At 34.7% G+C, this 14,172-nt stretch overlaps 5 protein-coding genes across 5 annotated transcripts; 2 read left to right on the top strand and 3 right to left on the bottom strand.

Moving 5' to 3' along the window:
- Positions 1–195: 195 nt before the first annotated feature.
- LOC123895865 (protein FAR1-RELATED SEQUENCE 5-like) lies at positions 196–2,421 on the top strand. Its single transcript, XM_045946339.1, has 3 exons — positions 196–361; positions 716–2,337; positions 2,408–2,421. Exons 2-3 carry the CDS (start codon positions 720–722, stop codon positions 2,419–2,421), a joined length of 1,632 nt encoding a protein of 543 aa, XP_045802295.1. The 5' UTR covers positions 196–361; positions 716–719.
- Positions 2,080–3,301, top strand: LOC123897050. The gene is made up of 2 exons (XM_045947545.1): positions 2,080–2,952; positions 3,042–3,301. The coding sequence occupies exons 1-2, from the start codon at positions 2,456–2,458 to the stop codon at positions 3,046–3,048; spliced, it is 504 nt and encodes a 167-aa protein (XP_045803501.1). The 5' UTR covers positions 2,080–2,455; the 3' UTR covers positions 3,049–3,301.
- Positions 3,302–6,926: 3,625 nt separating this feature from the next.
- On the bottom strand, positions 6,927–8,148 carry LOC123897049. The gene is made up of 2 exons (XM_045947544.1): positions 7,276–8,148; positions 6,927–7,186 (listed from the first exon to the last, which is right to left on the bottom strand). Exons 1-2 carry the CDS (start codon positions 7,770–7,772, stop codon positions 7,180–7,182), a joined length of 504 nt encoding a protein of 167 aa, XP_045803500.1. The 5' UTR covers positions 7,773–8,148; the 3' UTR covers positions 6,927–7,179.
- On the bottom strand, positions 7,807–10,109 carry LOC123895864 (protein FAR1-RELATED SEQUENCE 5-like). The gene is made up of 3 exons (XM_045946338.1): positions 9,867–10,109; positions 7,891–9,512; positions 7,807–7,820 (listed from the first exon to the last, which is right to left on the bottom strand). The coding sequence occupies exons 2-3, from the start codon at positions 9,506–9,508 to the stop codon at positions 7,807–7,809; spliced, it is 1,632 nt and encodes a 543-aa protein (XP_045802294.1). The 5' UTR covers positions 9,509–9,512; positions 9,867–10,109.
- A 173-nt stretch (positions 10,110–10,282) lies between these two features.
- On the bottom strand, positions 10,283–12,958 carry LOC123895863. Its single transcript, XM_045946337.1, has 3 exons — positions 12,738–12,958; positions 12,501–12,664; positions 10,283–10,740 (listed from the first exon to the last, which is right to left on the bottom strand). Exons 1-3 carry the CDS (start codon positions 12,956–12,958, stop codon positions 10,283–10,285), a joined length of 843 nt encoding a protein of 280 aa, XP_045802293.1.
- Between the last annotated feature and the right edge of the window lie 1,214 nt (positions 12,959–14,172).

Below are 14,172 nucleotides of genomic sequence, written 5' to 3'. Positions count from 1 at the left end.
AATTTCGTTTATTCAGCAACAATACATAAAAGATTTTTTTTCTTCTTGTAGTTGTATGTTAATTTGATGATATTTCATATTATTCTTTTTTTTTTTGAACAAGCCAAAATAATATATATATATATAGAGACAGGATCCGTTGACACCAGGTGTCAACGAATTCGTTGACACCAAATCCCGACCGTCCAGATCTCTTAATCATGCGGTTCACAATGTTTAATTCTAAAAAGGAAACTTATGTATTAAAAAATTTCACGTGACATTTTTTCACTGTCTTTTCTCCTCGTTGTCATGAGGTTTTGATAGAAAATATAGCAAGTCCCCGTTGCCGCCGAGGAGAAAGTTCTGCACCTTCGTCACTGTGAGTTTTCTATAACACAATTCTTTTTCCCTTAAGATTTTATTGACAATGACAAAGCATCCTTTTCCCCTAAGATCAATTGAGTACACCGTCAAAAACAATTGGCACCGCCATATGCTTGTCTTTCACGTGTTAATAGGGATTGGCACCACCATGTTCTTTTATTTGTCTTTACATTTTCACTAATACCATGTTTCTCCCATAATTAAATACTTTCATTGTTCATTGAGGCAATTATATCCACGCCATATTATTTTCTGTTTTTTTTTTGTTGCTAATGTCATGTTTCTCTCATGATCATGATCATGAATACTCATTATTCATGGCTTCTTTTATTTTTTTTATATCCTATAGGTACATGGATAATGAGTGTGTGGAAAATTCCACTGTGGAGTGTTTAGAAGACCATGAGATAGTTGATGATGTGTCTAATGATTTAGAACCAAATTCAGAAAATTCCAAGTCGCCTGAAGCTAATATTTGTCCTATTGTTGATATGGAATTTGCCTCCATTGCGGATGTAAAAGAATTCTACACATCATTTGCCAAGAAAGAAGGTTTTGGAGTTCGTGTTCGATCTACTAAGCAAAATTTTTGCATGTTTGTATGCGCTAATGAAGGTACACATATAGTGAAGGGTGAAAATGAAGAAGGGAAGAGAAAGCGTTCAACCTCAAGAACTGATTGTAAAGCATCACTTACTGTTTCAAAAGCAGGGAAGAGAAGTAAATGGGTTATAAAAAGCATAAACAATGTTCACAATCATGGAATGGTTAGTCCTAAGAGTGTGGCCTATCTGCGGTCTCATAAGAAAATGACTGCAGCAACTAAAAGCCTCGTTGAGAAGTTTGATGAAGAAGGAGTACCTACAGGGAAAGTTGCTACAATGTTTCAGGGTGAAGATAATGCTTTTTCTAGTCGGGATTGCTGGAATCATCTTAGAAATCTCAGAAGAAGAAATCTTGATGTTGGAGATGCTCAAGCTGTCTTTAAATTTTGCAAGAAAAAACAAGTTGAGAATCCCAATTTTTTTTATGCAATACAATGTGATGATGAAGATAGAATGATAAATTTCTTCTGGGTGGATGGAAGAGCAAGATTGGCATATCAATTTTTTGGTGATGTTATTACATTTGATACAACATATAAAACCAACAAGTATGATATGCCATTTGCACCCTTCACCGGATTGAATCATCATTTTCAATCTATCTTATTTGGATGTGCTTTGTTGCAAGATGAGACTCAGAGGTCGTTTGAGTGGTTGTTTAGAACATGGCTAGATGCAATGGGTGGTAAATATCCAGTGTCAATAATAACAGATCAAGACTTGGCAATGAAGGCTGCCATAGCCAATGTTTTCCCACATACTCGTCACCGGTTATGTTTATGGCACATAAAAAAAAAATTTGCTGAGAAGCTTTCCCACATATACCACAAAAATTCAACTTTCAAGCGTAAATTGAAATCTTGTATTCGTGATTCGCCATCTATAAAATACTTTGAAGAAGAATGGGAACGTATAATGATTGATTATAATTTGAAGGAGAATGAATGGCTTAAAGGGTTGTACGATATAAGAAAATCTTGGATTCCTGTTTTCAACAGAAGCACTTTTTTTGCCGGCATGAACACTACACAAAGGAGTGAGAGTATTAATGCCTTTTTTGATTCTTTTGTTAATTCTTCAACAACACTACAAGGTTTTGTAGTTAAATTTGACAAGGCAATGGATAGTCGCTATGAAAAACAAAGAAGAGAGGATTTTGAATCAAGGCATCGATTGCGACTCGTAGTTGTTAAGTCAAAAATTGAGGAGCATGCAGCATCAATATATACAAGAAACATTTTTGGGAAGTTTCACGATGAGTTTATAAAGATTATTCAATTTAGGAGGGAAAAACTTGAAAAAGAAGGGTCTCAGAATAGATATAAGGTATCTAATGATTATGATTCGAAAGACACATTCATAGTTTGTGTGGATCTGGAGACAAAGGTTGCTACTTGTGAATGCCAGCTTTTTCAATTTATGGGATTGCTATGTAGGCATATCTTGGTGATTTTTCATTCAAAAAATGTTGTAGAAATTCCAGCATGTATATTTTAAAGCGTTGGACAAAGGATGCTAACAAAGGTGCTGTGTTTATTGAAGATGGACCAGAGTCTTCCTCTACAGGAAACTCATCAACTTTGCGAAGTTTACATGTACACAAACAAGCAAGTTTGTTACCTGATCTTGCAGCAAAATCTGAGAAAATATATAAGCTGATATCATCTGATTTGGAGGAAACATACAAAAAAGCTTTGATAATGGAAGCTGAATTAGACAATGAGAGCGACATAATTCCTCCAGATGCAAGTTGTCAAAATCTGATACATGAGCAACCAAGTGAGTCTTCAGAACCAATTATCAGAGATCCACTCCCATCACAAACTAAAGGAAGAAAAAAAGATTCAATCAAAGAGACTCAAAATGGAAGGATCAAAAGCAGTCTAGAGTTATCGGTAAACCGAACAACAGTCAAAAGAAGATGCCAAGTTTGTGGTCTACACGGTCACAATAAGCGAAGTTGTAAGGAAAAAGATAAAAGGTATGATTTTGACATTATGTTCATGTTCATGATTTATATCACAACTGTATTTTTGCTGAAATGTTGTACATATGGTTGATTGAGTGTAGATCATGATGCATTGAAGATTTTTCTGCAAAAGATAAGCAAAGGAGGATATTTGATTACATTGGACCCTCATTCAACTCTGGTGCTTAATTTGTGTGCAGAAAAGAAGGATATCAAACACAACATCTATTTTATTACCTTTTGTATTTTTTTCTTTTGAACAATTGTATTGCCTTGTTTACTTTTATTTTGGAGACAATGTTTATGTTGCTTAAATATTGATACAACAACTGCCCATTCAGCCAACATTTTTGATGCAGCAGCTCATTCAGCCAATATTGGTACTGAATTTTGGCGATAATACTAAATTTGATTTTGGCGATCAAATTCTTTACTATAATATGAGCATAGCTATATGATTGAGACACATTAAGTCCCACATTTTCCTTCAACCATATAAATCAATCATCATCATCTTATCATGTGACAAACCAATTAAACTACTTTACTATTCCCTCCCTCAAATTCTGCTACAGAGATTAAAAACAATGAAACTTCAATTTGAAGTAAAGAGTCCCACGTTGTTGTAGTATGATCAGTTTCCACCAATAAAGAAAAAAGAAAAAAATTCAGATTCAGACACCTATCTATCTGAGAATTCATCTGCTAAATTACAATGTTCCATGATTTTAGTCAGCAATATAATACACTCTGCCAGCAACCACCGAGTACATACATCAACAACTTCAATTGGACTTAAATTTGAACATCATTTATAAGAAAACAAGCAGTATTTGCTGCAGGTTTATTTAATTTCAATCTCAAAATTTAGAGTCTCTTTATATGGTAGACAATGTAATAAAAAGCATATAGATTAGGAATCATTATACAACAGATCAAAACCTACTTACTACCATCTCCAATGGTTTTATTATCTACTACAATTTTAACTTTCCTATACTCAACATCTAAAAGTTGCATAGAACATCCTTCTGGAACCACTGCACAACGTTTATTGGCAAATATTGTCCACAAATAAAGTAGAGTAAATGCTGTCAATGCTCCACAAACAGTATCAAATATCATTGCAGCAAGAACTCTTAAGACACAATCATTCTTCTTTGCCCTTTCCTTTGGTTTAACAACCATTGGAGTCTTACTGTTTTTAACATAAACATTAGGATCAAGTGGCTCTGAATGCATTGAATGTGGTGGAAAATGCCTCATAACAAAGCTCCATGAATACAAAAAAGCATTGTTCCCCTTCACATGATTTTAAGTAACCAATATGGCCTTAAAAGAAAGTTTATCTCAAAGGTAATGACAGAGTGTTAGTAATACTCTAATTGCACTTGTTCTTTTGGGCATAAATGATTCCTTTACAAATCCAAAATAACCGGATTGAAATTGAGTTTTTCAAGTGGGTCGATGACGATGGCAGTGCGATGATCGATGACGATTGCGGCGCCGCGATGACGGTTGTTCGTTGTTGAGAAACGAAGACGGTGGTGCAAAACGATCTATCAAAACGATGTACAGTGTCTTGATGTACAATTACGGTTGATGGGTGTGGGAGTCATTACGGTGGTGAAATTCCAGAAAAAAGGGGAAAGAAATTGGTACTCCCCTTTTATTTTTCATAATTTTTGTTGTTGTACGGTGGTTTTCTCGAACAAATCGATCAACCGTCGCGTTCTCTTCAAATTGATGCTCGCCGGAGACTTTTTCCGGCTGCAGCTATGTACATGATCGGTCAACGTCCTAGTTCCGATCATACTTTCCGACCATCTTCTATCAGAAGAAATCGTCGTAACGGTGGTGAATGGTGAAAGTTCTCCTTTCAATCCGGTTATTGTTCTCCGCAGCGGTGGAACAACGACAGAGGTAACAGAAGCTGGAGCTGGTGGAGAGAGTCGTGGATTTGAGCTTCAGAAAAAAGGGGAAAGAAAGTGTAACAACGGTGGTGGAATTTTAGAAGAAAAGGAGAAAAGAAAAAGCGTAAAAAGAGTGTAACAACGGTGGTGGAATTTTAGAAGAAAAGGAGACCTTTAGATTAATTAGATCTGGACGGTCGGGATTTGGTGTCAACGAATTCGTTGACACCTGGTGTCAACGGATCCTGTCTCTCTCTATATATATATATGAGACAGGATCCGTTGACACCAGGTGTCAACGAATTCGTTGACACCAAATCCCGACCGTCCAGATCTAATTAATCTAAAGGTCTCCTTTTCTTCTAAAATTCCACCACCGTTGTTACACTCTTTTTACGCTTTTTCTTTTCTCCTTTTCTTCTAAAATTCCACCACCGTTGTTACACTTTCTTTCCCCTTTTTTCTGAAGCTCAAATCCACGACTCTCTCCACCAGCTCCAGCTTCTGTTACCTCTGTCGTTGTTCCACCGCTGCGGAGAACAATAACCGGATTGAAAGGAGAACTTTCACCATTCACCACCGTTACGACGATTTCTTCTGATAGAAGATGGTCGGAAAGTATGATCGGAACTAGGACGTTGACCGATCATGTACATAGCTGCAGCCGGAAAAAGTCTCCGGCGAGCATCAATTTGAAGAGAACGCGACGGTTGATCGATTTGTTCGAGAAAACCACCGTACAACAACAAAAATTATGAAAAATAAAAGGGGAGTACCAATTTCTTTCCCCTTTTTTCTGGAATTTCACCACCGTAATGACTCCCACACCCATCAACCGTAATTGTACATCAAGACACTGTACATCGTTTTGATAGATCGTTTTGCACCACCGTCTTCGTTTCTCAACAACGAACAACCGTCATCGCGGCGCCGCAATCGTCATCGATCATCGCACTGCCATCGTCATCGACCCACTTGAAAAACTCAATTTCAATCCGGTTATTTTGGATTTGTAAAGGAATCATTTATGCCCAAAAGAACAAGTGCAATTAGAGTATTACTAACACTCTGTCATTACCTTTGAGATAAACTTTCTTTTAAGGCCATATTGGTTACTTAAAATCATGTGAAGGGGAACAATGCTTTTTTGTATTCATGGAGCTTTGTTATGAGGCATTTTCCACCACATTCAATGCATTCAGAGCCACTTGATCCTAATGTTTATGTTAAAAACAGTAAGACTCCAATGGTTGTTAAACCAAAGGAAAGGGCAAAGAAGAATGATTGTGTCTTAAGAGTTCTTGCTGCAATGATATTTGATACTGTTTGTGGAGCATTGACAGCATTTACTCTACTTTATTTGTGGACAATATTTGCCAATAAACGTTGTGCAGTGGTTCCAGAAGGATGTTCTATGCAACTTTTAGATGTTGAGTATAGGAAAGTTAAAATTGTAGTAGATAATAAAACCATTGGAGATGGTAGTAAGTAGGTTTTGATCTGTTGTATAATGATTCCTAATCTATATGCTTTTTATTACATTGTCTACCATATAAAGAGACTCTAAATTTTGAGATTGAAATTAAATAAACCTGCAGCAAATACTGCTTGTTTTCTTATAAATGATGTTCAAATTTAAGTCCAATTGAAGTTGTTGATGTATGTACTCGGTGGTTGCTGGCAGAGTGTATTATATTGCTGACTAAAATCATGGAACATTGTAATTTAGCAGATGAATTCTCAGATAGATAGGTGTCTGAATCTGAATTTTTTTCTTTTTTCTTTATTGGTGGAAACTGATCATACTACAACAACGTGGGACTCTTTACTTCAAATTGAAGTTTCATTGTTTTTAATCTCTGTAGCAGAATTTGAGGGAGGGAATAGTAAAGTAGTTTAATTGGTTTGTCACATGATAAGATGATGATGATTGATTTATATGGTTGAAGGAAAATGTGGGACTTAATGTGTCTCAATCATATAGCTATGCTCATATTATAGTAAAGAATTTGATCGCCAAAATCAAATTTAGTATTATCGCCAAAATTCAGTACCAATATTGGCTGAATGAGCTGCTGCATCAAAAATGTTGGCTGAATGGGCAGTTGTTGTATCAATATTTAAGCAACATAAACATTGTCTCCAAAATAAAAGTAAACAAGGCAATACAATTGTTCAAAAGAAAAAAATACAAAAGGTAATAAAATAGATGTTGTGTTTGATATCCTTCTTTTCTGCACACAAATTAAGCACCAGAGTTGAATGAGGGTCCAATGTAATCAAATATCCTCCTTTGCTTATCTTTTGCAGAAAAATCTTCAATGCATCATGATCTACACTCAATCAACCATATGTACAACATTTCAGCAAAAATACAGTTGTGATATAAATCATGAACATGAACATAATGTCAAAATCATACCTTTTATCTTTTTCCTTACAACTTCGCTTATTGTGACCGTGTAGACCACAAACTTGGCATCTTCTTTTGACTGTTGTTCGGTTTACCGATAACTCTAGACTGCTTTTGATCCTTCCATTTTGAGTCTCTTTGATTGAATCTTTTTTTCTTCCTTTAGTTTGTGATGGGAGTGGATCTCTGATAATTGGTTCTGAAGACTCACTTGGTTGCTCATGTATCAGATTTTGACAACTTGCATCTGGAGGAATTATGTCGCTCTCATTGTCTAATTCAGCTTCCATTATCAAAGCTTTTTTGTATGTTTCCTCCAAATCAGATGATATCAGCTTATATATTTTCTCAGATTTTGCTGCAAGATCAGGTAACAAACTTGCTTGTTTGTGTACATGTAAACTTCGCAAAGTTGATGAGTTTCCTGTAGAGGAAGACTCTGGTCCATCTTCAATAAACACAGCACCTTTGTTAGCATCCTTTGTCCAACGCTTTAAAATATACATGCTGGAATTTCTACAACATTTTTTGAATGAAAAATCACCAAGATATGCCTACATAGCAATCCCATAAATTGAAAAAGCTGGCATTCACAAGTAGCAACCTTTGTCTCCAGATCCACACAAACTATGAATGTGTCTTTCGAATCATAATCATTAGATACCTTATATCTATTCTGAGACCCTTCTTTTTCAAGTTTTTCCCTCCTAAATTGAATAATCTTTATAAACTCATCGTGAAACTTCCCAAAAATGTTTCTTGTATATATTGATGCTGCATGCTCCTCAATTTTTGACTTAACAACTACGAGTCGCAATCGATGCCTTGATTCAAAATCCTCTCTTCTTTGTTTTTCATAGCGACTATCCATTGCCTTGTCAAATTTAACTACAAAACCTTGTAGTGTTGTTGAAGAATTAACAAAAGAATCAAAAAAGGCATTAATACTCTCACTCCTTTGTGTAGTGTTCATGCCGGCAAAAAAAGTGCTTCTGTTGAAAACAGGAATCCAAGATTTTCTTATATCGTACAACCCTTTAAGCCATTCATTCTCCTTCAAATTATAATCAATCATTATACGTTCCCATTCTTCTTCAAAGTATTTTATAGATGGCGAATCACGAATACAAGATTTCAATTTACGCTTGAAAGTTGAATTTTTGTGGTATATGTGGGAAAGCTTCTCAGCAAATTTTTTTTTTATGTGCCATAAACATAACCGGTGACGAGTATGTGGGAAAACATTGGCTATGGCAGCCTTCATTGCCAAGTCTTGATCTGTTATTATTGACACTGGATATTTACCACCCATTGCATCTAGCCATGTTCTAAACAACCACTCAAACGACCTCTGAGTCTCATCTTGCAACAAAGCACATCCAAATAAGATAGATTGAAAATGATGATTCAATCCGGTGAAGGGTGCAAATGGCATATCATACTTGTTGGTTTTATATGTTGTATCAAATGTAATAACATCACCAAAAAATTGATATGCCAATCTTGCTCTTCCATCCACCCAGAAGAAATTTATCATTCTATCTTCATCATCACATTGTATTGCATAAAAAAAATTGGGATTCTCAACTTGTTTTTTCTTGCAAAATTTAAAGACAGCTTGAGCATCTCCAACATCAAGATTTCTTCTTCTGAGATTTCTAAGATGATTCCAGCAATCCCGACTAGAAAAAGCATTATCTTCACCCTGAAACATTGTAGCAACTTTCCCTGTAGGTACTCCTTCTTCATCAAACTTCTCAACGAGGCTTTTAGTTGCTGCAGTCATTTTCTTATGAGACCGCAGATAGGCCACACTCTTAGGACTAACCATTCCATGATTGTGAACATTGTTTATGCTTTTTATAACCCATTTACTTCTCTTCCCTGCTTTTGAAACAGTAAGTGATGCTTTACAATCAGTTCTTGAGGTTGAACGCTTTCTCTTCCCTTCTTCATTTTCACCCTTCACTATATGTGTACCTTCATTAGCGCATACAAACATGCAAAAATTTTGCTTAGTAGATCGAACACGAACTCCAAAACCTTCTTTCTTGGCAAATGATGTGTAGAATTCTTTTACATCCGCAATGGAGGCAAATTCCATATCAACAATAGGACAAATATTAGCTTCAGGCGACTTGGAATTTTCTGAATTTGGTTCTAAATCATTAGACACATCATCAACTATCTCATGGTCTTCTAAACACTCCACAGTGGAATTTTCCACACACTCATTATCCATGTACCTATAGGATATAAAAAAAATAAAAGAAGCCATGAATAATGAGTATTCATGATCATGATCATGAGAGAAACATGACATTAGCAACAAAAAAAAAACAGAAAATAATATGGCGTGGATATAATTGCCTCAATGAACAATGAAAGTATTTAATTATGGGAGAAACATGGTATTAGTGAAAATGTAAAGACAAATAAAAGAACATGGTGGTGCCAATCCCTATTAACACGTGAAAGACAAGCATATGGCGGTGCCAATTGTTTTTGACGGTGTACTCAATTGATCTTAGGGGAAAAGGATGCTTTGTCATTGTCAATAAAATCTTAAGGGAAAAAGAATTGTGTTATAGAAAACTCACAGTGACGAAGGTGCAGAACTTTCTCCTCGGCGGCAACGGGGACTTGCTATATTTTCTATCAAAACCTCATGACAACGAGGAGAAAAGACAGTGAAAAAATGTCACGTGAAATTTTTTAATACATAAGTTTCCTTTTTAGAATTAAACATTGTGAACCGCATGATTAAGAGATCTGGACGGTCGGGATTTGGTGTCAACGAATTCGTTGACACCTGGTGTCAACGGATCCTGTCTCATATATATATATATATTAATAAAAAAATTTGCCAACACAAGACGTGCCAAGAGAAACTAAGTAAGGATACAATAGAGTCAAAATACAAAACCAAAAGAAACTATACAAGACCCAAGCAAAGCATAAGACTAAACCACCAACTATGGCAGTTCAAAGCTAAAGTACTACTCGTCGCTTTCAACTACCTATAAGAAAAAATCTTGATCTTGTCCAACATAGAATGTAATGAGTTTGCCGAGCCTTTGAATAACCTATAGTTTCTTTCGGTCCACACAACCCACACACAAGCAAGCCATATGAGTTGCATGAAGGAACGTCGAGCTCGAAGACCACCTGCTGAAACAGTAAACTGAACAAAATGCTCTGAAGGAACCTGAACAGTCAACAATGAAGAGCCAATCCAAGAGCTGACAAGAGACCAAAGAGCACCAAAAATGCTGCAAAAGAAGAACAAATGCGGAGTCGACTCAACCTCTCCACAGCCAGAAACACAATGATGGGCCGTCGCAGATAAAATCTCTCTAGAGACCAGATTGCCTTTGGTAGGTAACCTATCCCACATGAGTCGCCAAGCGAAAATAGACACCTTCAAAGGAACATGAGGATGCCAAATAAGACCCAACGCAACATCCAAAATAACTGTATCACGTGTCGTCAACAGCTGATATGCACCACGAACAATTACATAATTTTTATTTGTTTTGTTCTCAAGTCATATTTTATTTGTTTTCTATCACATGGATCCTAATATGTATAATAATAAAATTAATTATTATATTTTTCATTATATATTTCCCGTCATATTTATGCATTTTTCATCATTTTTTATTTATTGTCATGTATTTCTCATTATATTTAATTATTAATTTATTTATCTACATATTTATTAAATTAAATAATTTTTATTTTTATTTAGACAAAAAAAATATAGAACGGACCACTTGTTATTAATATATGATACTCAAAAAGTGATATCACCATTGGAGCAAAATATGTATGCGTTGCATAAATATTACGTGGCATTGTAGAGACCACTTGTTATTAATGTATGATACTCAAAGTCTATGTTGCATAGGTGCGGGTACGGTACGGGTACGTAGTACGACATTTTTAAAAAAACTAAGGTACGGGTACGCTCGTATATATATTTTTTAATATAGTTATATAGTTAAAATAATAAAATTATATTCTTAAAGCAAATAATTAAACATAAAAAATAACAAACTTTAAAAGTAGTTATATTGTGGTTTACACGTTTAAGAAATTAGGAGGAGTAGTAAGACTATGCAGCTCTACTTTTAAAAATAAATAAAAAGGGAAGGAGACTGAATCGATTCTAATTTTAAACTAAAGTGGATCTTTATTAAAAAAATAAACAAATAAAAAAAGAATGAGATTGAAAAGTGTTGCAAAAAAAAATGAGAATAATTTTTGATGAAATATGCACCACGTGTGTACCCTGAGAGTACCACGTGCATACCCCGGAAGTACCACGCGTGTACCCGCATGAAAAAACAAAAAAAAAATCTGTACTTTGAGGGTACGTACCATACGCGTATCAGTATCCGGTACGTACCCGGTACCGGTACTCTGTCTAAAATGGAGTACCCGTACAACATAGCTCAAAGTTGTATCATCGTTGGAGATGCTCTAAGGATAAATGTTAAACAAGTAAATGTTGAAGTATTATTTTGGAACTTGTGCATTCAATGTTTTAAACATTAAGTATTCTATCTTATTATATTTTTTTTTAATATTTTAACATGTTATTAAAGCACGTGTTAACATGACCCAATAAATAAAATAGAGATTTTGTATGATTTTAGTTAGTGTATATATTAATTTTCTATATTAAATACTATTTGTTAAAGAATCACTATCTTCCACTCAAACCGTCGATAAATATATGTCAACAAAATATGTGTATCGGTTTAAATATTATTTATGTGTTTGTTTAAAAATTATTTAAGTTATTTGCTTATATATGATAATTTTATTGTTGTTTCATTTTTCATTCAAAAGTTAAATGAGAAATTTATCTATTCTATATATATTCTATATCTATACTATATATAAAGAGGATACATGAGTTTTTGTGTGGACTTTTCATAATACCAATAATACCCTTGATTAACAAACTCACCATAATATAAGGCACATATTTTCTTTTTTAGCAGCAAAAATCTTTTATTAACAAACTGACCATAAAATAAGGCATATCTGTTTTTTTTAACACAAGTTAGACACATGCAGGCGCGAAACGCGCTTGCCTGACCCGCTAGTAGATATAAAATAAATTCTGGATTCTTTTGTATAAGTTTATTTCAAAAAAAAAAAAAAGTATGCATTAGGTTATAGTAAGTTTATTAATAAATTTTTTTTGCTTTTGTGACACTTACTAGTAGGATACCACCGATCATCCCCTCGAACAAGCCCAACAATGGTTGCGGCAACAACAAACGTCTCATCATCCACCAACAAGTTCAAATCCGAAACTGACATAACAAGATAGGAATGAAGAAAAACTTCCTCAATAGAAGGCCTAACACCATGTAGAGCAAGCCTTGAGGCAACAAACAAAGAAAACAAATCAACAAACGAATGAGAGACAAAAAAAATAAAATAAAAACACACACCCATCCTTAAAGGCAGCAGCCTCAGGATCAACCAACACCCTGGTGGCATTGACAACATTCTGGATGGACACACTATCTGAAAAACACAAAAAATAACAAATCTCTTCAATGTTTGTAAGCTTTTCCCCATTTGTAAGGTTTTTGGCAGAAAGGATTTCTCTCGTATCCAATTCGTTTTGCTTTCTTCTTAAAGAAGACGACGGAGATTGGCTTTTGTTCATGTTCTCATTTACCCCTTTTTGCCCTTCTCTTTCATTTGTTTCCACTATATATGTATATGCTTGCTTCACCGTTTTTCAAAGGGTGTCTATTAGCTTATCGTTTAATGGTGTGATGATTTCAAATTCAATTGAATGCTTCAGGTTGCTGCTGGGGTTGCTGTCCAATACTTGGTTATAATCCTAGGATTTTTATTGTATGGCTCTTTGGTATCCTCAATTGATACTCATACAGTCATACTACATAAAAAGAAAAACAAATCTTAGAATTTGGGATGAGTCTAATTCAACCTTTAAGGTGAAGATTGACCCTTGGACATATAAAGTGTGATTCGAGTGACCCAATAGCAAGTGGTCCAACGAATCTCAGAGAGCTCTGATACGATGGAGAAAAAGGTTCAAATATATTTCAACAATAATGTGAATATTGAATAGCATAACTTAATACAAAAGACTAAATATTAATTGCTATGTATAGGAATGCATACTCCATCATAAATCAAGAACAAATCATAATAAAAACAAACAATATAACATATAATCCTAAGAGATACTTCAAATTACTCAAATATAAAGATACTAAAAGTATTTTCTAATATTCTAAAAACAAATATAATATATGCAATTGGTAACCAAAAATCTTCTTCCAATCGGTGTGAACCAGTTGATTGATTGCCTTGTTTCCACCCAAAGATGAGAAACCATTAAGTAAAATGAATCCCGTACCAACAAAAATGCAATCCCAATAAGGATTATTATTTGGTGATAGTGAGAAGCTTAATGATAAAGCATTGAGTACTTGAAAATACAGAAGTACTTAGTTGAAACTCTGGAGATGGCGTCTCAAGCATAGCAGAAAGGTGCATACTCAAGATTCATGCGCCTTCACCAGAGCACTATATACTATTAAAATTCATCTTTTTTTTTTTTGGTTTTCACCACCAGTTTAATCTGGTTCGGGAGTTAGTTCTGGCATCAAGTGGTTCCAGCCCCCTCTCAATCGTAGTTGCGGGAATCGAACCATGGTTCAAATTCATCTTTTGTCATATGAGAAATTCCTCTTAATATTTGAAATTTCAAATGATATTAAAATTCAAGAGTAATATCACACCGGTGTCCGATGTTTTAGATTTACTACTACATAATATTTGCTTCTATCACAAAAGCCTAGACACAAACTCTTGTTTTTGTGAAAACAATATGACATGTTAAAAAAG

Source organism: Trifolium pratense, linkage group LG7, assembly GCF_020283565.1.
Source record: "Trifolium pratense cultivar HEN17-A07 linkage group LG7, ARS_RC_1.1, whole genome shotgun sequence".
In the NCBI taxonomy this organism is placed as follows: Eukaryota; Viridiplantae; Streptophyta; class Magnoliopsida; order Fabales; family Fabaceae; genus Trifolium; species Trifolium pratense.
The sequence above is the reverse complement of the archived record's forward strand: the minus strand, read 5'-3'. Positions and strand labels throughout refer to the sequence as shown.

Excerpts from the sequence above, each read along its gene's own strand:
- LOC123895865 (XM_045946339.1), top strand. The coding sequence starts at position 720 with ATGGATAATGAGTGTGTGGAAAATTCCACTGTGGAGTGTTTAGAAGAC.
- LOC123897050 (XM_045947545.1), top strand. The coding sequence starts at position 2,456 with ATGTATATTTTAAAGCGTTGGACAAAGGATGCTAACAAAGGTGCTGTG.
- LOC123897049 (XM_045947544.1), bottom strand. The coding sequence starts at position 7,772 with ATGTATATTTTAAAGCGTTGGACAAAGGATGCTAACAAAGGTGCTGTG.
- LOC123895864 (XM_045946338.1), bottom strand. The coding sequence starts at position 9,508 with ATGGATAATGAGTGTGTGGAAAATTCCACTGTGGAGTGTTTAGAAGAC.
- LOC123895863 (XM_045946337.1), bottom strand. The coding sequence starts at position 12,958 with ATGAACAAAAGCCAATCTCCGTCGTCTTCTTTAAGAAGAAAGCAAAAC. Across the intron at positions 12,665-12,737 it reads GCTGCTGCCTTTAAGGATGG|GCTTGCTCTACATGGTGTTA; the intron begins GTGTGTGTTTTT and ends TGTTGCCTCAAG. Across the intron at positions 10,741-12,500 it reads TGATCGGTGGTATCCTACTA|TTATTTTGGATGTTGCGTTG; the intron begins GTAAGTGTCACA and ends CACGTGATACAG.